Below are 24,031 nucleotides of genomic sequence, written 5' to 3'. Positions count from 1 at the left end.
TCATATCTCATCATTTACTCTCCAGCTTTGAACTGTCTGCTTATACACTTAGTCTCTAGTGAGACTTTTTCCAGCACTTAAATCAAATTACGTTTTTTTTTTTAAATAATTTAATTAGAATGAATCTCAAATAAGAGCAAAAACCAGAAGATGTAATGTTTTTTTTTGCCTGCTGTGTTGTGACTGTAAACTTGATTTGACTTAAATATTGAGTTATTTAATTAAACACACATCATAGCGGGGTAGATGTGGTGCAGATCAGCATGAACACCAGTTTTCTGTGATGCTGCCTGACCCAAACTTCTCCTTCAGATCCATTTTTTTCTCTCCTCTCACAGAGTCATTTTCAGATCTCTGCTGATTGGATATCCATTTCTTCTTTTCAACACCTCTGGGCTATTTTCCCTCCAGCTTTTTACCTGCTCATCTTGTGCCTCTGCATCTATGACCCAGCGAGTCAATACTCTTTCTTTGAGATGGGCTATAATCCAACTATTCATAACTGTTGGAGAAGGGGCTGATGGGGCTTTTACGGCTCCACTACCTTATACACCATGCAGACCCTCTAATGAGATGAAAGAGATAGTAACTTGGGTAGCAATCTTGCAGCTGCTGCAGGTTTTCAAAGGGCACATTTGCAGAAAGACCGAAGCCTCATATTAGTTGCAGACTCTTTAATATAAATTTGACATTATAATTCCCTGCTGTGTCCATCATTTTTCCCTTAATATCCCACACCTCTGTGTTAACATCTGCTGGTTCTCACAATTATTCCAAGACTGCACTTTCTTCTATCTACAATAAAATGGTTCATTAATCTTAAATATTGTCCCCTGAATATCCATTTTCTCCTAGTTTCACTTTGATCTTACAGTAAAAATGATGAATACATGCTGTAAACGCATGCTGTATATGCTGTAAATTCACTGTAATCACCTTTTTTATTTGAGCACAAAGACTGGAAACATTATGCTGAGCTAACAGGCTTCATATCTAATGGACACGAGAGTGCTATCAATGTTTAATTAGGTATAAATCTGGATTAGCTTCTAATTTAGTTTCAAACAAAGTTTCTAAAGTTTTAACTCCTCTCCATACATGTTCGTCTTTCTGTATCCCAGAAGCTCGCTGAACCTGAAGTGCTGCTGCCACATATATTTTCATATTTTATGGGTGTGAAAAAAAGCAAATCCATCACCTCTTAAACAGCTTCTAAAATTTGAAATATGGTCCATCTCCCCTGAGCCATTTGTGCACGCTAACGTGTCAATTTTTTTTCCCCCTTCCCCTGGGAGTGTTGCTGGCAGCACTTATACAGGTATTAGCATCTCAGAGAGTCAAACTGAAAATTAGAGACACGGGAAAATGTGGCACTTCAAAGTTGGAGGATGCACTTTAAACCACATGTCGAGTACTGATGGCGGCATGGAGGAGGAACTAGATGGCAAAAATCAGAAGAAATGCTTTATAGGGAATTGTGAGATGACGATAGACCACCAGATATTGTATTAAGTGTGTTAAATTTTGTAGAGCAGATCAGAGACACATTTACCACTCTAATATTGTTGGTAAATCTCAGTATAATAAGCAATTTGGGCTTTAATGAGAACAAGTTCTTCGGGAAGTGGAGACATATTATCATCTAATTAGGAGCCATGAGAGCTCCAAAACATTGTGCTGAACAAACACAATTTTTTTCCTGTTGTTGTTGTCGAAGTAATTTGTTGTCTGATTCCTCTTAGCCTCGAGAATGAACACATAAATTAGCTTTCATACTCCTGAGACCTCTATTTCCCCACTGAGGCAGAACTGGATAGATACTGTAGAAGACGATTGCCTGCTTTGTCATATCATCAACTAAACTTATATGTACAGTGGAAAAACCCATGACAGTTTGTTTATTTTCCATGCTTATGTTTATGTTTACATTTACATTTGCATTTATAGACCAATTTGTGATTGCCAACAGCTCAGCAAATGTACTTTTTCACATTCTTTCCAAATTATATATTTTTTTTACTAGGGCTGTCAATCGATTAAAATATTTATGATAAGATTTATGATAGATATTTATGTGATTAATCACATGATTGCCCACGATTAATCACAAATTAATCACACATTTTTCATCTTCTTCTTTCTTAAAGGGAGATTTGCCAAGTATTTAATACTCTTATCATCATGGGAGTGGACAAATATGCTTGCTTTATGCAAATGTATGTATAGATTTATTGTTGGAAATCAATTAAAAACACAAAACGATGACAAATATTGTCCAGAAACCCTCACAGGTACTGCATTTAGCATAAAAATATGCTAAAATCATAACATAACAAACTCAAGCCCAACAGGTAACAACAGCTATCAGTGTGTCAGTGTGCTGGCTTGACTATGACTTGCCCCAAAACTGCATGTGATTATCATAAAGTGGGCATGTCTGTAAAGGGGAGACTCGTGGGTACCCATAGAACCCATTTTCATTCACATATCTTGAGGTCAGAGGTCAAGGGATCCCTTTGAAAATGACCATGACGGTTTTTCCTCTCCAAAATGTAGCACATGTTTGGAGCAACAAGCCAGTATGACATGGATTCCTTAGGTTTTGTAGTTTCTTATGTTACCAGTATCTTCACTCTTGCTTTAAAACTGAGCCCGCTACAACCTCCGGAAGATGGATTGCATTAATGCGTTAAAGAAATGAGTGACGTTAAAATTAATTTACGTTATTATCACGTTAACTTTGACAGCCCTAATAGCTACACATGAACAAACGGAGGCAAATGTCATTTTAGAAGGAACATCTTTACTTTCATGCACACTGGAAGTACAAAATATTCATGACCTTTTTGCACAAACCACATCTCACTTGTCTCTTAGATTTAAAACATGTTGAGCTTCTTTGTATCTACATCTCCTTTGTGACTGCATGCTTTACCTTTGATAAGGAAACTCAAGGAGTAATTGTTTTTACGTTGATCTGTGTATTATAAAAGGAAGTTTGCACATTCAGCACATAACACAAAAGACATCTTGAGGTGCAGTAAAACATAGTCACGACTTAGATTGTTAAAACTATCTTTCAGCCCAACAGTGACAGACTTTTACAATCTTATGTAATGATAAAAACATATTTTTCTTCTAAACTCTCAATTTCAGGTTTAACTGAAATGGTATTACATGTATTTGGTACAGACTTTAAACTCTACAAACGTGCTTTTAACATGTACTTCTGATTATAAAGGGCTAATCCAGTACACTAAAACAAACATGGAATTTGACAAACACCTTCATATGTTTTCAGCATAAGAATAATCAACTATTCATTATTTCTGTGCTATTTTATAACTAAAGTGGATGTTTTTCTCGGCAGTCCCACTTGCGAGTCGACTAAGCTACATCACAGCAATTATTTTTTTATTGTGAGAACAGAACACTGCTGCTCATCTGATTATACGCTTTGCATCTATAATCATAGAATAGAAAAGAGTCTTTGTGTTTCTCATAACATTTATGATAAACCAAAAAGATTAAAAACAAACGTGTTTTTTTAGAACTTTTCTGCAAAAGCAAACTTCTTAATAAAATCTCAGTAATAGAAAAAGCGTCTCAGTGAAGGTTTGATAAACTTGTGTTGTGCCGGCGCTGCTGATAAGGATGACATTGCCATGCAAATACTGCCGGAAATTCAAACTCAAAGCAAATATAATGAGATGGAAACGGCTTGACATAAACTCCTCTGGAGAGAGAAACAGACACGGACTGAGACTGCGGCTCACCTAAATCTCTCTAAATCTGCAACTTCAAAAACAAAAGTAAAACTCCTTCGTACCCCTAGTTTAGCTCCCTCGTTGATCTTTTTTTACTTTCTTCCTGACTCACTTTCTGAATCTCAATCTCCACACATATATACGCTGGCTCTGGTGGCAGGCTGATGTCTGCTGAGCATTCTCCTTTTTGACATTTTCAGGTTAAGAGGACACTCGTAAAGTCTGACTGATATGACCTGAGGGAGCAGCATGAAATGTCTGTCTGTCTGTCTACCTATCCACATCTGTGAAATGAAAACCAATATTTGACTTTCGAATAAAGTATAACTTCAGAAATATTCTTTAGCCATGTTGGCAACATCCAGACTGAAATATCTCAACAACAATTGGGTTGCATAACTAAAATGCTAACACTAAAATGGCTGCGTCCGAAACCACGTACTAAGCACTACATACCCAATACTTCTGTGTGAATAAAGTAGTAGTATGTATTTTTTTTGGACACACTGAGCAGTAATTTATGTCGTCACTTTCTAAGAGCCTCATTGCCGATTGGAGACGTGTAACCATGGTAACCCGTGCCGACCTCCAAAACGACGATTTGTCAGAATCAAAGTCTGAATTAATTTAAAAAATATTTATACCGTCTAGTTACGCCAAGTTAAATCTACTTACAATTAAATTGAAGCGTTACTGACGTTATAGAGCTGTCCGTCTGCTATGAACGTTGTCGTCACTACCACATTGCATTTTGTGATATTTATGTCGCCATAGTGTCCAGCGTTGCATACTGTAATATTTAACCGCAAATAGTATGCAATTTGCGTTCTATTGGTTTCATACTCAGGTTTCGGACGTGCTAAATAGTCTCGCACACAATTTTAGCGTACTAAGTAGCATGTTAGTATTGAATTTTGGACAACAATTGTTATTGTGAGCATGCTAGCAAGCTGGCGTTAGCATTTCGCTCAAAGCTCAGCTGTGTCTCAGCCTCACAGAGCTGCTTTCATGGACTCTTAGTTTTATCATTTTAGCTTTTCTGCTGAGGAAAAGGTCAAGGTATCCCAACACTTGAGTTTTCAAATGAATGTTTCTCCTAATCTTACAGCAGATTGACTGCAAATTGACTCATAATTGGAATCTATTGCCTATTAGGGACAACTAAATATAGGATATAAGATGTCTGTGTATTGAGTTTCCAGGTAGACAGAGACAAATAGGCCTATACTTAATAAGCAAAAATCAATATCCACCAGAGCTCCAGCAAGCTGATGCCATTCAGGTGAAATCTGAATACATGCATCATCACTCAGGCATGTCTAATCAATCATCCCCTTCACCTGAATCACGAGGGATTCTGTATCTCGGAGCACCACTGGATATGTTTCACTCAATTTAATGACAGGTTTTCCACAGAGCTAACGAGCAAAAAAACAAGCTAGAGTCAAAGAAATGATTTTGTCTTTGTACTACCTCCTCTGCTTATCATCAATGAAAAATAGTCCTTTACAGCAGGAATGACCTACAAGTTTTGTTGCAAATGATGATGCATCCATGTGTGAAAAGAGATGTTATCTCAGGTGAACATGACCCAGCTTGGTGGAGTCACCTTTTTCTCTGCAAATGGCTCGATGCTGTGGTCGATGACGGTGCTCCACTGACGTGTTGTTCTGTCACACACAAGAAAATGTCGTGATTCATTCATGACATCATCCTGATGAAAACGTTCCTCCTGCATGATAATATACAGATTAAACTGTCAGCGATGGTTATGAGACTCTCAGAGGTGGAAGTCTTCTTCCTCTTCTCTGGCATTTGTGGATCCAATATTGTGGATTCTTCTCTTTCTGTGTAAAGAAAAACAAATCTAAAAGTAATCTTAACGGATTATATCACCAGTATTTGGGCAGCAGAACAAACAGCGTCTGTTTATATGCTGACAACATTGTCCTGTTACTGTTTAATCATTTGTTCCAAAACTAAACAAGAATTCCTCTCGATTCATTTTTTTTTCAGTTTATTTCTAAGGCAGGATTAAGAATAATTGTGTGTACTGTAGTTTTAGTAGAGTATTGCCTTATTTTCACAACATTTAGATTATGTTTTTAATTTGTTTAGAAGAACAAAATAAAAGCATATAAACTTCCTAAGACCAAATTAGAAAAGTCGCCGTCAAAAAAAAAAAAGAGAATCCATAATTATCAGTTGCTATGATCATGTTATTGAATGAATATTAAATGTTTAAATACCATGCTAGAAACACATTTTTTGGGATATGCATTTATTGAAATTGTGTTGGATTGATTTTCATATTCATTTATGCATTTAGTTGTCACAGTTTGATGCGTATAGGGCCACTTACCAAGCTGCCGTATTTGATGAGTTGGGAGTGAGAGCAGGCTGGCTGCCGAGACATTCTGCTCTGCATATGAAAAGAAAGCAAAACCTTTTGAATGAAGAGTCTTTTAAAAATCCTTACATGTGTAAAACCTTTAAAGCTGTTACAATACTCTGTCTGTGAAATGGCCTTGAGTCCAGGTGAAGTCGTTCTGCCATTCTGCAATGCAGCATATAAAGCTGTTGAAAAGACTGAGGCTTACCGCCCTGAATACAAATGAGTGGGTCTGGAAGATGACTTCAAATCTACTTTAGTCCGTGATTCCATTCAGGATCTTCGGCCCATGCCTTCCTACAGCACCACTTCCAAAAAAGGGCTCTGAAGTGTGTTAGTGTGTGTGCACCAGACATCCATGAAAGTGGTTAATAAAGGAATGGATTAAGGAGAAAATAGAAGAAGATGGGAGGGCAATTCACAAACATCATCCCAGCATGACGCTCAAATCCAGCCACAGCATCGACCATAGAAAACACATTTCAATCACATGGCCTTTCCCTGACTGAGCAGCTCTTCTACACACCAACCTCCTGCTGCTGCTTCCCTCCACAGCTCATCGCCTGTATATAACATTTGACCCTAACTGACCACGTTTATACAGAGCAACGCGGCCGTCGGTCACATTGTGGTTAAGGTCTCATTTAGGTTAAGCTGTTTACGCTAGCCCCGATGCCCTACAGTGAATAAACCATTATTTAAACCCCATGAATAAACCAAATAACAGTATTTCTAGTGCTCCTCTCTCAGAGCGATCCACCTGCAATTGAGTACAAAAAGTATGTCTTTGGCAGATAAATAGCAGGTTATCATAAGAAAATGATAACCTGTGTGTAACCTTTCTATCTTGTGACCTTTTTTTGATTAAATCTAACATAGTGACATGCACAGATGTCTTGACTACAGAGGCTCATGTAAGTAATCCACAAAAGAAGCAAAAGAAGTCGGCAACAACAAAAAATAATGCCAAAGAATAAACACAATCCCAATGATAGAGAATCAATATCAATAAATGAAGTATTGTGAAGCATATTGCAGCACCACCAGAGAGGTCACGACTCTAGGTGGCCCTATTTTATTGCCTTCATCAGGATTTAGAGAAAACAAAGAATAGAAAGAAAATTAACAGGTAAACAGAAATAGATATATAAAGAAAACATTAAAACAAAAATTGGATACAATGGACAAAAATCAAACTCCAGCACAACAGAGCAAGACAAGCCCACAAACTACTCTTTGTGCCTTTCTGCAGACACAGATAATGCACAAGTCAATAATGGCTCACATTAGTTGGAGAGAGGCTTTGCAGTGACCCAGCAAGCCAGTATATGAGATCTCTGACAATGTCACAGAACGTCTCACAGCAGTAGCCGACATTGAGTTGGACCAATTTTAACTTGCAGGTAAAAGAGAAATCTCCCGTCTGAGTGGCTGTGACCTCTTTATGTCATCTCCATCTCCAGGTAACCTCTCCAAAACCTGCACCGCAGACGGCTGGACTGAGATGCATCCCATCGACATCGCCATGAACTGCGGATACAACCTCAACAGCACCAGCGATGATGTGAGTAAAACACGGCGGTCTATAAGAGGCGGCAGCACAAAATAGCCAACGATCCCATTGTGATTGAACCTCAGCAGCTCAGTGGGAAACCATCTCGAGACCCAGTGGGCAGGAAGAATTGAATTAGAGCATCTTTTCTCTTCTCTGTGGGTGGGTGTTGTTGTTGGGTCTTTAAGGAAAATAGCCGTTCATTGTTGGTTTCACGGTTCCCAGTGTTCGCCTTTTGTTATGAATTGCCTCCAGTGACTGGGTTAAATACAAGTGGCACAACAGTATAACACTCTAAAACCGATGTTATTGAATAAACAGCAAATTTTGAGACATCCATAAAGATATAGAGTTTTATTTATGGAAGTTATTATAGGAAATTTGCTTATTTGCTTTATTGCCAAGCGTTAGATGAAAAGATCAATACAACTCTTTGTGTGTTAAGTACGGAGCTGAGCTATCTGCTGATTAGTTTTGCAGGGGGAAAATCAGCTGTTCAAAGCTCAAAAATACATTTACCAGCAACTGTAAAGCTCAATATAAATAACACAATGTGTCCTAGATTATTTCATCTGTACATAAACGGAAATGTAAAATTGCAATTTCCATTTTTTTGCAGGTGTGTGCAGATTCTCTTACACCAGGGCTGCACGATTATGGCCAAAATGAGAATCACAATTATTTTAATCAATATTGATATCACGATTATTTATCACGATTATTCATTGATTTTTAGCAATAAAATATTTTTATTGCACTTTCACATTAAAATAAACAGAGCACTGTTTTCACTTCCATGTTGTGCTACATCCCTGTTAATGTACAAATTAGGGCGGCACGATGTTGGAAAATCCTGACATTGCAATATGTTTTTTCTGCTATATATATGTATATATATATATTGCTATATGAAAAAATACAGGAATATTCACCCTACCCGTTTGCTAGCTCCATTTTAAAGTGAAATGCTTCAATCTGGTGCACTTCAAGAGAAAAATTAGCAACAATAAGAGCTAGATAAACAATTTGATGCTCTTAATTTAATCATAAACACATCGGTTGTATAGATAATATAACATCTCGATCGCCGGCTGGTGTCTAGCTGTTAGTTTAGCAAGCGCTTTGTTTGGTATGCTGCAGCGTTTTCTATGAGCAGAACACACAATTTAAACGTCAATATCGCAGGCGATCATGTTCATTTAATTTTGGGAAGCCAAAATTGTGATCGCGGTTAATATTTGATTAATTGTGCAGCCCTATCTTGCACGTTACTTTCTGTAAAAAACACAAATAGTCATTTTTATGTTCTGTTTGTAAATGGATTAATCAAATGACTAACAACATGTTAATTATAGTGAGCTTTAGAGGTGTTGCAAGGGTCTCCAACCTTTTTTCCTCTGACAAAAAAAAAGTTTCCGAGAGCTACTTTCAGCGCCAAATTGTACATCGCCAATAGCAGACATCATTTCTGTCTTACTTTTATGGTCCTTTAATAACGTTTCAGTCATCACCTCTATTACAATCCCGCCATAGTTGAAGGTCTTTGTGTTTCGTTAGGATGTGCGCCACTAAACGAAGCCTCTGTTGCTGCGTTGGCCTTCTTCGTCAGAAGCGTCAGCTCCTGTACATTCTCTGTTCGGAGACAAAGTGAATTTGTGTTATCAAATGTATGTCCATATTCTTTGAACCTTTAGTGAGCCACTCAGAAGCGGGCATGCTACTTGTTGGAGCCCCCTGCTCTAAAGCTTCAGTGGAAACAAGCTGTCAACTCCACTTTCACATATTGTCACCTTTTTAGTTGATATGGGGAACTCATGAGCAAACAGTTGTCTATTCACACATCCAGCAGATGTGCAGCAGCATTAGCATTCATTTGGAGTCGTGTCTCTGGCCACCTGAGTCCAATATTCACTCTCCACACCAACTCCCGAGGGAACTATCTCTCTCTTTAGCAGCTAAATACTCCACTGTGTTCAGCAGTTAGTCAGACTGTGTCTGTCTGGGCTCAGAGACTGAGGAGAACTGCAGAGTCAGGTGATAATTATCAGTTGGTTGGTTTGTACTGCGAGCGACTCATTTCACATTATCCTCGACCCAGTGTAATAAAAATATTGATTATAGCCACTTAAACCCACAGATAGTGATATTAAAGTCTGGGTAAAAAATGTTGAACTATTTCTTTAAGCTCTAAAAATTTCATGAGCTAGAAAGCACAAATCTTTCAATTATGTTTAAAATGAACCAACATCCTTCATCGTTTGCTGAAGCAGGCACAAGCACATGAAGCGCAACACACTTTTCATTGACATGGTTGCGTTGGTTTGTAATTCCTGCCTCTGTTATCTGCATTATGCATCAATAGAGGTTATTAATGTTAACCTTCAGGGTCAGGAAGAGAATAAACACATCAAATGCCTTCTTATAATTTAAATGCAGAGAGAGCTGATCTTGTCTGTGCTGACAGAGGTGGAGCGGGGTGAAGAGATGATGTGCACTACAGGTGGTAAAAGCTTTCTTGGTGGGCACTCTGCTCTTTCAGTCACAGAGACGGCCTCATTAGTATGCCACATACGAAGTCAGGAGGGACCCGGCTGGTGAAGTACACTAAAAGGAATTCGATGTCCGTCTTTCTGCATACTTGATGCCTCAGTGTGCCGCAGGATGCAGCAGAGCTCTTAATCTCATTTTCATCAAGCACAAAACATACAGGGCCATGGCAGCAACATTGTGAGGCTATACTCTGAAAGGCTCCACATGTAAAATCCAGCATGCTATTACAGTATATTAGACAAGCTTGGGGAGCGTCAGCAGATCCAGTTGTAGTGATTCTTTTTAGAGAGACACACACAGACTGCGGTTCAAGAAATCTTTATTTAAAACACTAAAAGGCTATCGGAGTCAGGAATTATCTCACTCTGATGGTACGTATCCACAGGCTCCGTACTTTCCACGCTTCCCATTCATTGTCTATGTAAGCAGCCGTGCAATGCATTCTGGTAGCGTGGTGGCGTGATTATAGAGACGGACCGTCACGTCGCCCGCTCCTCATTTGCATAAAGTTGAGGTTTAGTCTACTTTATGCAAATCCCAGAAACTTTTAAATTAAGTATTGTCGATCCAAAATAAAGACAGATTCAGCAACAGCATGGCTTATACTCGCCTCTAATATTTTCAGAAACACATTTTGGTGAACTATTTTCGTGAAATAAGAGAAGAAAGCTTCCAAATGAACCTCCATGTTGGAGCAGCAGCCCACGGAGGGAAAGTGTTCGTCCAAAGGGGTGCTGAGTGCCTTGTGTCTATAGTGGCAGCCCATCAAGCGTCCAATGCTGGGAAGCGAGGCGATCCCTCGCGTTAAAAAAGGCCCCGTGGACACGTACCATCAGAGGATTACAAGGATTTTTTCCATCACAGAATTCATAGAGATAAAGAATAAAGAGGCGCTGGTGTTTGCTTTTGACCCTTTATCGCTCGTGATCCCTCATTGTAATACAAGACCACGTCCTCTCGCGGCCCCTCATCACACAGTGAAGCTTTACGAGTTGTTAGAGGCAGGCAGTAAAATACAGTATTGCTCTGTAAGAAAAAAGATGAGAGAAAAGTCTGAAAAATAAACAGAATTCTGTGAGCTTTTTCTAGACAAAACAATCTCACCTCAACGTCCACTTAGTAGCTGTTCTGGAGCTTTCGATCATATCACATGATCTTCATCAGCATGTGGAGTTTGTGGAAGAGAACATCTTAAAACTGTACTTATATATATATATATATATCTAAATAAAGTACTCGTTCTGCTGTGTATGAGTGATTTATCATTACTGTGTGAAGTATATTACATTAATAGATTGTTATTACTGATGCATCAACGTGTAAGTATATAGCATACTACTGTAGTAGTTGGTCGAGGTGGTGGAGATAATTTTAATTACTTTGTATACTATTAGGTAGTTTTATATGTAACATGAATTGTTATTCTTATAACCTCATCATGTGTTTTTTATGTAAAATAATATGCAAAGTATGTAAGTATTTGCAGCTGTCAAATACATGTAGTAGAGTACAATATGAGCCTCTGAAATGTAATGTAGAAGAATAAATGCACTTGAATAAATGTACTGACTCTAAAGTTGGGAGCCAATTCTTAACTAGCAGTACAGGACTCCTTAAAACTAATGATGGAAACTTATCATAGTCATTTAACCTTTTTGTTTCAGTTTCCTTCACTCTCACTTGTTTTTTTTTCTTCAGGGGAAGTTTTTCTGGCAAGTGAAGATCGGCTACACCATTGGCCACAGTGTTTCCCTCATATCTCTTACCACAGCTATTGTGATCCTCTGCATCTTCAGGTACGTAGAAATACAGTAAGACATGTATGTAGAGAAAGTTTGGAAAACAGGTTTTCGCTGTTGACAGCAGTTTTGTTGCTCAAGAATTAACACTATTGTCTTTTATGATAATTCCTGATTGATAAACCTGTTGCCCATAATGCTCTGGGGGATAGAAACGGGAAGTATAATGCTTTTATTTTTTTTATTTAACAATTTCTAAAAGAACTTAGATCAGTAGGATCAGGTGCATACAAAAAAAAAGACAGAAAAAGAAAATAATAATTAAAAAAATTAATAAAAAGGCAGAAAAATAAATAAATACAAATTAAGGATCTTTTTTTTGTAGATCACATTCTTCTATTATGCTAAAAGCTCCATTGCATTCTTATTTTTCAAACTCATTATGAAATACACTAAATCTAGGTTTCACTTTGGATTTGAGTAAACAAAATTTCCCAAGATTAAGAACATCGTCATCTTTGCTATTTTCCATGTCGAGTCCATAAACAATGTCCTTTTGAGAAGAAAGTATAATGTTGACAACTTGAGCCACATTTACAAAATTACATTTACTCAAAAAAAGAGTACGAATTCTGATGCAAATTGCGCCAACTGGGTGATAGTAAGGGTTTTAAATAGCATCCACCTGCACTACAGTATGTAGAGAGGATTTGAAAAATAAATCTTTTGACAGGAGTTGTGTTACTATCGGCTTTTCTGATAAAACTATTTCGTTGCCTCATGCAGTCGTTGTTTAGAAGAAGGATAAAAGGATAGAATAAAGAAGAAAAAGAACAAACAGTCACCGCTGCAGGACCCCCGTGTAGAGAGAGCAGTTTACCATAAAGCACACTGACATTGTTGCTGCTGGTCATAAGGACAACATGACAGTTTATACATTTCATTGTCACACATCAAACACTGTGAACTGGGATTTGACTATATGTGATCAGTGCAGCTCCTAGGCTTATGTTAAACAGAAAGGCAAAAGGAAAGACACACATACTTTCAAACCTCATGATCCTTTCACGCGTTTCAGTGTCTCGATCTTTTGATGCCACATGTGTGCAGCGGTTGGGAGGATTAAAGTATAGTGGGATTAAAGAGACTGATATTTGACAAGTCGTGGATTGATTGTGAAGCTCCTCAAAGACCTTTTTGATGTCAGGAATAACAGAGATCACATGCTCTAGATAGCAAATACGTTATCTTAAGGCAGTGGTTTTCAAAGTGGGGACCGGGGACCCCCAGGGGTCCTCGAGGGCGTTCAGGTGGTCCCCAGGAAAAAGGGGAATCATTTATTTAGTCCGCTTAAAGTGTACATTTTGGGTTTTTCAAGTTTTCATACATGACAACATATGGAAAAAACATTTTAAAACTATGTTAGACTAACATTAATGGAATTTTTGTTTTGTTTTTTACTTTACACCCTTGATACTTTGCCTCGCGTGCACCGTCTGCTTTTCAGCTGGATAACTGAAGCTGATACTGCGTTCACATTGATATCATGACAGGAAAAGGAGTCATTTTCTCTGAATGAAAAAAGTATACGCATGGGGAAAGTACCTGTGGTTGAAGCGGCCCTCGTCAAGTGGATTGATAATGCCTGGTCATGTAATGCCCCCAAAGTGGAACTTTTTCAGATCCTCAACCGGCTCTGCGGCACATACAATATACAGACCATCTCCCTCCACACCGCTACCGGGTGAGAGAACGAGCAGCCCCGGCAAGGCGCTCATTACTTTGTATTCATGTAATAAATATACAAATGTCAATTAGACGGTAATCTGCATTAGAAATGATGCACAACAACAAAAATTTGGTAATAATAATCATCCACTTATAGTGATTAATCTGACCCAGATAAACATGATCACTAGCGGTTTCCACTGTAATTCCATCCATAAGTAACACAATGACATAATGTATGACTATTTTGGTCATGGGTTTCATACACTTTCTGTCATAAAAAATCTAAAAGCAAAAATCCTATCAGAAGGGGGACGCTGGGACAAAACCTTATCAAATGGGGGACTAATTTGTGTCAGTTTAGGGGTCCTTAATGTGAAAAGGGTTGCCCTAAAGGACAATTAATAGACAATATATACAGTATATGTGCATGACTTATATAAATAATAAAGCTAATTCTCTTTATTGTATGTAATTTCTCTACCTCAGGTGTATGAGATTCAAGCTTTTAACACCCAATAATGTTACAAGGAGATTAAAAACAACTTTAATAGTAGATGGATGGTGTACATTTGTGTACAATTTTATTCTTCGGTGCTGCATTCTGTCACTGAAAACACTGTAAAAATCCCCACGAGTACACTAGCTCACTTCATCTCCAAAGTAATGTTATGCAGCAATTGTTTCCATTCTTCCATCCAAGCGTCCGTTCTCTACTGTTCACCCACCTCAACGGAGAGGGAGGGAAACAGGAAATTGCTTTTTTTTTTGGTAGCATTTTTCACGTTTCTGCTGCTACACTGTGTGGGTTAGTCACTGATCAGAGCTTCTTTTCATGTTTTCCACAAAAGGCCTGCTCTAGGTGTGAAATTGTGTCCACCTGAGAGTTTTGTTTGCCTCAAGGCAGGCCAAGGTCACGATAAAAAAAAAAAAAAGTGTGAAAGTATGAAATCAAGGCAACCAGCAGGTTTGAGCCAGAAGGAGCGCTGTGACAGGGCAGTGGGAGGTGAAGGGAGATGAGGCGGTTATACAGTGAAGGGTATTAACCTGTGTTGGTGGGTTGTGGAAAGTCACACCTGTTGCTGAAAGACACCACTGATTATTACAGGTAGGGAGCAAAAACATGTCGGTTTACCACGACCTCTTGAAATATAAGCTTTTTTTTAAGCATCTGTTCTGTAAGCAAACTCTCATTCAGCATTTCTTTCACTGATCTTTCTGAAAACATGAAGCGTGCTCCTGTGGTTTACTCTCCAAGATAAATCCACGACAGCAGTTGCTATTAGAAATGGAAACGTTCATGATTTTATCAAAGCTAAACAACTATTACTTTGTGAGCACACAAGATGTATTCAGTATATTGCCAGTACATATTGAAACTGGAGGATACAGAGGATCTGTGAATATTGTGATCTTAAAGGGATAGTTTAGGTGTTTTGAAGTGGGGTTGTATGCGGTACTTATCCATAGTCAGTGTATTACCTACAGTAGATGACGGTCGGCACGCCTCCAGTTTGAAGAAGCAGACAGGAGTTACAACACAGAGGAAAAGCAATGTACTGCTATGGATGGGGCCGGCAGCAACACATATTTTATCCACCTGAAAGAAAAGCAAAGAGAAAAAAAATCAAGATTAGTTTAAGTGTACGCTATATTTAGAATATTTTTGCCGCTTTACCTTGTTGTGAGACAAGACCTATACAGTCTTATTGTGTCGAGGCGGAAATGAAGCCGTTATCTCTGCTCTCGCCAGACCACCAGACTCCATTGAAAAAAACAACACTTACCTTGCAGAACACAGGAGTTGCTGGTAAGTTTGTGTTATTGTGTGACTTTGGTTAGTTCGGATTCACCAGCGAGGTAAAATTACAGGTTTTTTCAATGGAGTCTGGTGGCTTTGGTGAGAGCATGGAAGGATACAACGGCTTCAGTTCCCAGTCGCAAAGGGCTGTCTGATGGCGAGATAAATCGGCAAAATAAATACAGCCTACTCTTAAAGGTCCCATATTATAAAAAAGTGAGATTTTCATATTTTTTTTTATTATAAAGCAGGCTAAAGTCCTATATAAATACTGTGAAGGTATCGAAACACTCAATCCACAGGGAAATACACACAGCCCGTATTCAGAAACTCTGCATTTGAAACAAGCTGTCAGGATTTCTGCCCATTTGTGATGTCACGAATATACAATATTTAGACCCTTGACACAATTTCAAACGTAAACATGCTAAATGTGTTCCAGTTTATTCCTGGTTGCAGTGTATGTGAATGTCATCAGCTGACAGGAAGTAAACATGGACCCAAGCTGTTGCCTAGCAATGCAATTCTTATGCAATTCAATCAAAATGCGCTAAAACAGAGCGTTTCAGACAGAGAGTAAATACAGGCATATTCAGGCTGACAGTATGAGGAAAATAAAGTTTTTTTTGAACATTACAGCATGTAAACATGTTCTAGTAGAAACACAAAATACAAGTATGAACCTGAAAATGAGCATAATATGGGACCTTTAAACTGATATTGATTTTTTTAGGTGGGATTTTCTTTTATGTGTCTAAAATATGTTTTGCCGCCGGCCCCGTCCACAGCAGTACATTGCTTTCGTTCCGTAACTTCTGCCTGCTTCTATAAACTGGACGCGTGCCGACCGTCATCTACTGTAGGTAATACACTGACTATGGATAAGTACCTCATACAACACCACGTCAAAACACCCAAACTATCCCTTTAATGAGAAGCAAAACACAATTAATTTCACTCTATACTGTTTTTTATATCATGATCTGTGACAAACATTATTTTAAAAAGTTTCAGATTTTCTTAGAATTGAGGATGGTTTTCTGACTATACTACCAGAGGAAAATAACTTTTGTTAGATAAAACCTCAATCTCTATGTGGATTATAGACCACATATTATTTATTTATTTATGAACTGAATGAGTCAAACAAAGTGTTAACTGACATAAATTGGTACGTAATATGTATATTTGTATTTATGGGAGGATGTGTGCATGTATTTATTGGATATGTCCTGGGATGTTATACTTTATGTGTATATACATTAATGTGTCTGAATAATCACATGAATGATGGGTCGTGTAAATGTTCAGACATGAAATTAAAACCATTCATTCATGGGAGTTTCAGCAGTGTAGCCTTAACAAAAGATTTAAGTGCTTCATCTTTCAGCAGGAAATTATGCTTGTAGTAAATGTATTGATTATGAGCCAAAATGGAAAATAATCTCTGCTGTTGTATACAGGCTGTGGTCTGTGGCCAGCATTGTGATGGAGTGTGTGCTATTTCATCACTTTCATTCTGCTGAGCTTTCTCCTCTCTCAGTATGGGACATGACGACCAGTTAGACTGATTTCAGGCACAAAAATGCATTTGGACAGAGATGTTCATGTTGACGTTGCAGTAGCAGCTGAAGAAAACAGGCATTTATGAAATAGCAGTTTACATATTGTCTTTTTAAACAGCTGTGGCTGAATGTTAGCAAGCTTTCCTGGCTGTGAGATAAGGTCACATTCAACTTTAATGATTCCTGAGGGGATTTTGAAGTGATTGGACATGTGCTGCATCACAGCTGAATATTTCACCGCCCTGAGAACAAGCAAAAACAAATAATCTGAGCTAATGGGAGCCTTGACACGACTGCAGACGCTTGTCCTCGTCTCTCTCCCTAATCATTTACCTGTCTCAAGTATGAAAACACAATCAGGAAGTCTAGAAGTATTTAAAAATCGATGCTCGAGGTTTTCATAATGTTGTAAAAAGGCATGTGAAGGACCATGAAAAAGCATTCATTGTGCTGTAAAGCAGATCCACCCACACAGTGATAGAAGGAGGTAATTATTAGTGAAGTCGGTCTCTGATTTGCTGTCGTTTTAAGCTATTAACTCCAAGGACATTGGATAATTAGCATGAAGGCCTTCTGTATTAAATTGTGTGTGTGTCTCTTTGTCTCTTTGTCTCTTTCTGTGCATCCCAGGAAGCTCCACTGCACAAGGAATTACATCCACATGCATCTGTTTGTGTCATTCATCCTGAAGGCCATCGCTGTGTTCATCAAGGATGTCGTCCTCTACGACGTCGGGGAGGTGGACAACTGCTCATCAGGCTCTGTGAGTTAATCGGCCAAGACGCTGCTGTTGTTTGCTCTGGGTGAGATGAACGACTCGGGGATTCTTGTTGTCCTTGAACCGTGAAGGAGTCAAACACCGTAAGAAGCCCAGCAGGTGAACATAACACTGGCAGGCTAATTATCCGCATTAAACCGCCATCAATGAGAGATCATCTCCGCTCAAATGGGGATGAAAAGATGGATTTCTGTAGTGCGGATGTTTGACAGGAGACAAGAAGGGAACTTAAGTGGTTCTGACCACTTTCATTATGTAAATATAATAATATATATAATAATATAATATAGATTAGTATTATTTGGTCAAAGTTTTACTGTACATGAGCTTCAAGCTTGACAATTCTCAACATCCTCTTTGACTATAAATAACAAGAGTCAAGTGAGGTATTTTATTGCTTAGGGATATGAATGGAATTACTGTATGATTCAGTTTTATTTCTCCGGTGCATCAGTAGATATTGTGTTGCTTTATTAATAGGAATTGTTTATTAGAGCCTGACTAATACTAGACTTTTGGGACCAATCAACGAGACAGGATTACCAACCTCAGAGCTGCAGGGGCTCCTAAAGTTCCTGGCTTACTGTGCTTTAATTTAGTTTGGGAGTACGCAGCACTTAAGTACAATATCTACAGACATAACAAGGACTCAATTTATTACCGTTAGACCTTGAGGATTGAAGAGAGTCCCTCTGTCAAATTAAAAGAGCTTAATTATTTTAGTTTCGTGCTTGTATAATACAGTGGCTGTTTGAAGCGGGCCAATTGCTTGGCGCGTCGTAACAGTTTGGGTCCGTGTTTGATGGTTGAGGTAGCTTAGAGAGCGTAGCAGAAGACGACAATCAAAAACTCACACGAATCCTAACCGTCACACTTGAATTGAGAGGTTAAAAGGAGTAGGAGCATATGTAAGCAGGCATCCGTCCGTAAGGGTCAACAAACTGTAAATGCTGATGACGTTGCTTCTCTCCTATCTAAGCAACACAGTATGCCTTAAAGGTACATTTCACAGTTTTGACAGCGTGTCCAAATTGAACCAATCGAAAAAGAAAAAAGCACTCCCTTGGGTCCCCAGCAATACACCCGCCAAGCACGAAGGAGATCTGAGGAGCGATTCCTTGCTTTAGTTATATATCACAAAAATATGTGTTTTTTTGAATGATCAAATTGCCAGATAGTATTCCGGCATAGAAAAACTGCACAGAAAGAGGAAGAAATGGTGGGGTAATGGGGACCCAGGAGTTAATTTTTCCCACATTAATCCGGGTGTGCCAATCATATCCATATCCCAAGAGGGTTTGTAAACTGTCGTTCTCAAGTTGTGAGTAATTGACAACAAAAAACTGAATATTTAAATATGAGTCAAAAACCTGACCCCTGATCCCAAAGAGGGGTTACCTCTCAAGCAGCAAATTATATAAAAAAAAACTACCTGAAATACTACAAATATAACAAAAACTGCAATAAACAGTAGCTGAAGATGTAAAACCCATGGAACAAGGCTGCCTTTTAAATAAAGCCAGGCTTACAAGCCATTTATGCTTGGACTTCTATCAAACCACAATGTTTGGATGTCTTCCCCGTCAGCCTCCGCATACCGCTGAACCACAGACCCCCGAGGCCACAGTTAGGCCTGCGAACATGAGGTTTATGTTACGTTATGTGGCCACACGACGAGACGGGCCCCTTTGAGTGTATTTATTAGCGAGCTCTCCGGCTGGCTCCGTTGTGTTAATGGAACTATTGGGTTGATGGGAGCCAGCTGCTGTCATGGGTCGGCTGAAAAAAGAAATTATAGAGACGGGTTTGGTGCTGCAGCGCTCATCATGACCCCGGCATTACTTCCATTACAACTGTTGGCTCAGTTACTGTCGCTTTGTCTCTCTGTGTGTGTGAGTGTGTCGGTATTCTGCATGCTTGGTTCATTACCTTTCTCCTACAGTCCGATGTTTGCCGTTGAGACCCATTAGATTAATTCATGATATAATCGCTGTGGGGAGGCTTATAACAAATGCATTATTTAAGGTACCTGTGTGTTTCTCACAGTGTGTGTGTGTGTGTGCGTGCGTGCTGCATTATGCCTCCACATGCCACTGAGCTTTTCTAAAATGGAGCTCCAGCGAACAATTTGTACTGATTTGCACACATTAGGAGTAGCAGAAAGGTTCAGACAGCCCATCTAGGTCAATTTTCTTCCCCTCAAGATGCCATGTGGGAATCGATTTATATAGACTACCGAATCCCTGTCAGCTTCACTGCCAGCTGCTTTAATGAGCGCTCTGAAACTTTACCTCCATGTAGAAGAAGTGGATCCCAGAAAACACACACAGGAAGGTAAATTTATTATTCATAATGTGTACATTTCCACTAGTAGCAAACTCAGCTGCCGGCCATTTACAAAAGGCATGATGTCAGCAGGAGTTTTCACCTTATGATTCTCTTAATAACAGTAGAAGAAGTATACAGATCTTTAATTTAGTAGAAGTACCAACCACCACCAAGACCTTAGCTCCCCAAGACACCAGTTGGATCCAGACAGCACTTAATATCATTACATATTGACTGGTGGTATGCCAATATTATTGTATGAGTACTTCTGGTATACATTCACACAATATGTGTAACATGTTAAGATCAATAATTAAATGCGTTGTTTGTAATACTTAATTGGTTAAAAAATGCTACATCATGTAGCAATATCACAATGTGAAAATACAACCGCAAGTCCTGTATTCAAACTTTGACTTGACTGAAGTACAGAAGTATTGACAGCAAAATATACTTGATTATCAAAGTAAAAGTATTCATGAGGTTTGGATTGCAATTCTACCGTGCAGGCAGCACTTTATTAAGTAAGTTAAGTGAAGGGGTTTATTTCACAATAATGACCCGCTAGCTGTGCATTATCTTGCTTATTACACGGCTACTTACTTAAGAAATCAATGATTTGACACAAAATTGGTCCGCCAGAGTCCAAGATCGGAAATGTATACATGGCAACGGTCTGTCATACATAGCAACGGTCTGTTATACATAGCAACGGTCTGTTATACATAGCAACGGTCTGTTATACATAGTAACGGTCTGTTATACATAGCAACGGTCTGTTATACATAGCAACGGTATTATGCATAGCAACGGTATGTTATACATAGTAACAGTCTATTACACATAGTAACAGTCTGTTATACATAGCAACAGTCTGTTATACATAGCAACGGTTTGTTATACATAGCAATGGTCTGTTATACGTAATAACGGTCTGTTATACATAGTAACAGTCTGTTACACATAGTAACAGTCTGTTATACATAGCAACGGTTTGTTATACATAGCAATGGTCTGTTATAAAAAAAATAACAGATCGTAGAATGCTGTTATTGACCAATCACAATCGAGTATACAGTATTACAACAAAGCCATGTATTAATTTTGGTTATTATAGTTGGCTACTTTATAACCAGCTGGATTAGAGGTGTCCCCAATTAAGAATTGACATAGTCGAATCTGATTGGTCAAGTCTCGCCTATCGTCGACTCGAATCATGTTTTTTTTTCTGTTTTGCTTATTGATCCCTCTGTTTAAGCTTTATGTATCTATAGTAAAAACAATTCAATTATTGGCCAATATACATGTGACTATTTCTTAGCTGTTGTTTCAGGAAAAATGGACAGAGCTGTTTGATGCATGTAGTGTTAGCGTGCAGGTGCGGCGCTGTCCGTAGTGCTGAAACGGAACAGAGATCGCTAGACAGAGAGACACGGTTTCTTAACCTGCATGCTTTTCGACCAGCTCAGCCGTCACCGTGTTGAGAGCCGTGCGGAGTCACTCCCTCAATCATAGTTATGCTCCGAATTTGGGATTCAGCACCTTTAACAAACCGGTGTACGATATCAGTGTACTAAACTATGGATGAGAAGCAGTTTGACGTCCACGTCTTCAGTCTTCATCGATGATTAATGATGCTCATGTATCCATGAACAGTACGACTCCTCTGCAGGAGCTCAGGCATTACGCTTATCTGCTCATTCATCATTTTTAGGATTTTAGGTGGAGACAAGAAGTGTGGCATTTTCAATGTTATATCATGGCCCTTATTTCTTCTCTAATGCCTCTAGTGTCAGTGTTCATGCCTTGCCTCATTCATATCCACTCGGTTTTGTTTCCTCATCATATTTGTGTTGCCTTTACCTCTCTGCCCTAATATCCACATATACGCATCCATAATGTGCTTCAGTCCATTCCTAATCACACTCTGTCATCCCGTGTCTCCCATCTCAGCACATCTGCTAAAGTGCTCAGTGCATTCACTCTCAGTGGGTCATTTTGGAATGGGCACAGTATTGATTTTCCTGATCTACATGATGCCCTCCCTGTAGGAGCTTGTATGTGGCTCATGGTGGAGTGTGTCTCAGCCTTGGACCTGTGAAAGAGCTACACGCTACACCCATCAGCTCAGCCCACCCACGCCATTAGGAAAATGAACCCTTTTATACGCATCCTTGTGTAACAAGTTCAATAGCAGCCTCTCTGCTCGGCGTTCTGCTGCAGCAAACTGAATTTTGAATGAATTCACCCGTCCTGATGGAAGTTTTGTGCTGTCAGCCAACCAGAATGGAGCTGATTGTGTTATCCTGCTTGGTTGTTTCAAGTTGTCCTTTTGCTCGCTGAAATATCTGCTGGAACATTTCTGCACTTTGCATCCTCTGGTTGGAGATATACTATGTATATATTTATATATAGTATATATATTATCAGATATTATATGTTGCGTGTATTGTTTATATGACTTGGGTATCAACTATCAGTGCAAAATACATGTTGCATATAGAACACAGTTTTGTATTCTGATCTAATAGTTTTACATGGTTCAGTCATACTTTATAGAACAGTTATTGTTAATAAGGGCTGCATTAAATCTCAATACAACATAATAATCCAAGTCTGCAGTAGTAAATGTTAAGTTCTTACTGTAAAAAGTGAATTTTGGTTGTGGCGACTGTAAAAGAGACAAATCAAGTGTCACGCTGCAGGAGGATAAACCAAAGGGCCCCAAAGTTGTTCTTATTAATAGTTATAACTATGGCTGTCGCAATAACCACAATATTGCAATACCGTAATATTGACAAGCCAACCAGAGGGGATGGCTTATAATTAATTTTTAGACTTTAATACAATCGGCAGCAGCGTGATCTGCACTGAGCGTTGCACATATGGTGTTTTTTCTGATGAAAATTGTTCAACTTTGGGTAAAACTCCACAATGACCAACTGTCACATCCTACGGTACATGTAGCTACAAGTGCTGAACATCAACAACAATGGAGGAGAAAGTAATACACATAGACCGGCGGGTCCGTTCTCTCTCTCCCTACGAGTTTCATCCTTCCCTTCATCCAGAGCACTTACTGTACTCTACCTTGTTCCGATATTTTGATATTCTGTATCATAGCAACCAAAGCGCAGCTGAAAAAACCCCCAAAAATATTAACAATAAACAAGTATTTAATTCATTTTAAAACTGTCATCTTTGTCATTTAAAAAGTAACAATATACCTAATAATAGCCTAATAATAAAGCTTATTTTTATACAGCAATGAAATCAGGATAAATAAAGTAATTTGCAATAATACCGTATACCGTGCCGTTGAGCCAATCATTATCACCGCAGGGGAAATTCCTTCACCGCGACAGTCCTAGTTATAACTGACCTATAAAGCATTAGTTAAGGACTTATTAACCAACAATATAGCCATTAGGTATCTTTATAAAAGGTGCCTTATAAGTGAGTGGTATCGATTCAATTCTTGAATTAATAACTTTCAAGATCATTGTATACCCTTCAACCCAGTTCAAGAAAGCCAATCGTGTCTTAAATACACATGTTCAAATCAAAGCCTTGTATTGAACTTACGGACACCAAATTCATCATTCTGCTTCATTTCAATGGCACCTAGGATGCATTCCCATTACTAGACATATTTTGAGGATATAAAGCTGTTAATATTAGACTATAAAATGACTACTTTTGTGATGCAGTGTAACCTTTTCTTTATCACTGCCATCATTTCTTATTCACTGACGGCTCAGAGGTGGATTTTGTTTGATTAACTTGTAAAGTTGTTGAATGCTCAGAGGTATGTCTGCTAACTTGTGCTGC

At 38.7% G+C, this 24,031-nt stretch overlaps 1 protein-coding gene across 3 annotated transcripts in view; it reads left to right on the top strand.

The window, feature by feature from the left end:
- Nucleotides 1–24,031, top strand: part of vipr1b (vasoactive intestinal peptide receptor 1b) — a 50,491-nt gene that overhangs the window by 15,503 nt on the left and 10,957 nt on the right. For all 3 annotated transcript variants that reach the window (XM_037757231.1, XM_037757232.1, XM_037757230.1), the window contains exons 4-6: nt 7,623–7,723; nt 11,960–12,057; nt 17,725–17,857. In XM_037757231.1, the coding sequence (XP_037613159.1) occupies nt 7,623–7,723; nt 11,960–12,057; nt 17,725–17,857 (332 nt within the window). The remainder of the gene's footprint in view (nt 1–7,622; nt 7,724–11,959; nt 12,058–17,724; nt 17,858–24,031) is intronic.

This window comes from Sebastes umbrosus, chromosome 21 (assembly GCF_015220745.1).
Source record: "Sebastes umbrosus isolate fSebUmb1 chromosome 21, fSebUmb1.pri, whole genome shotgun sequence".
Classification (NCBI taxonomy): domain Eukaryota; kingdom Metazoa; phylum Chordata; class Actinopteri; order Perciformes; family Sebastidae; genus Sebastes; species Sebastes umbrosus.
The sequence above is the reverse complement of the archived record's forward strand: the minus strand, read 5'-3'. Positions and strand labels throughout refer to the sequence as shown.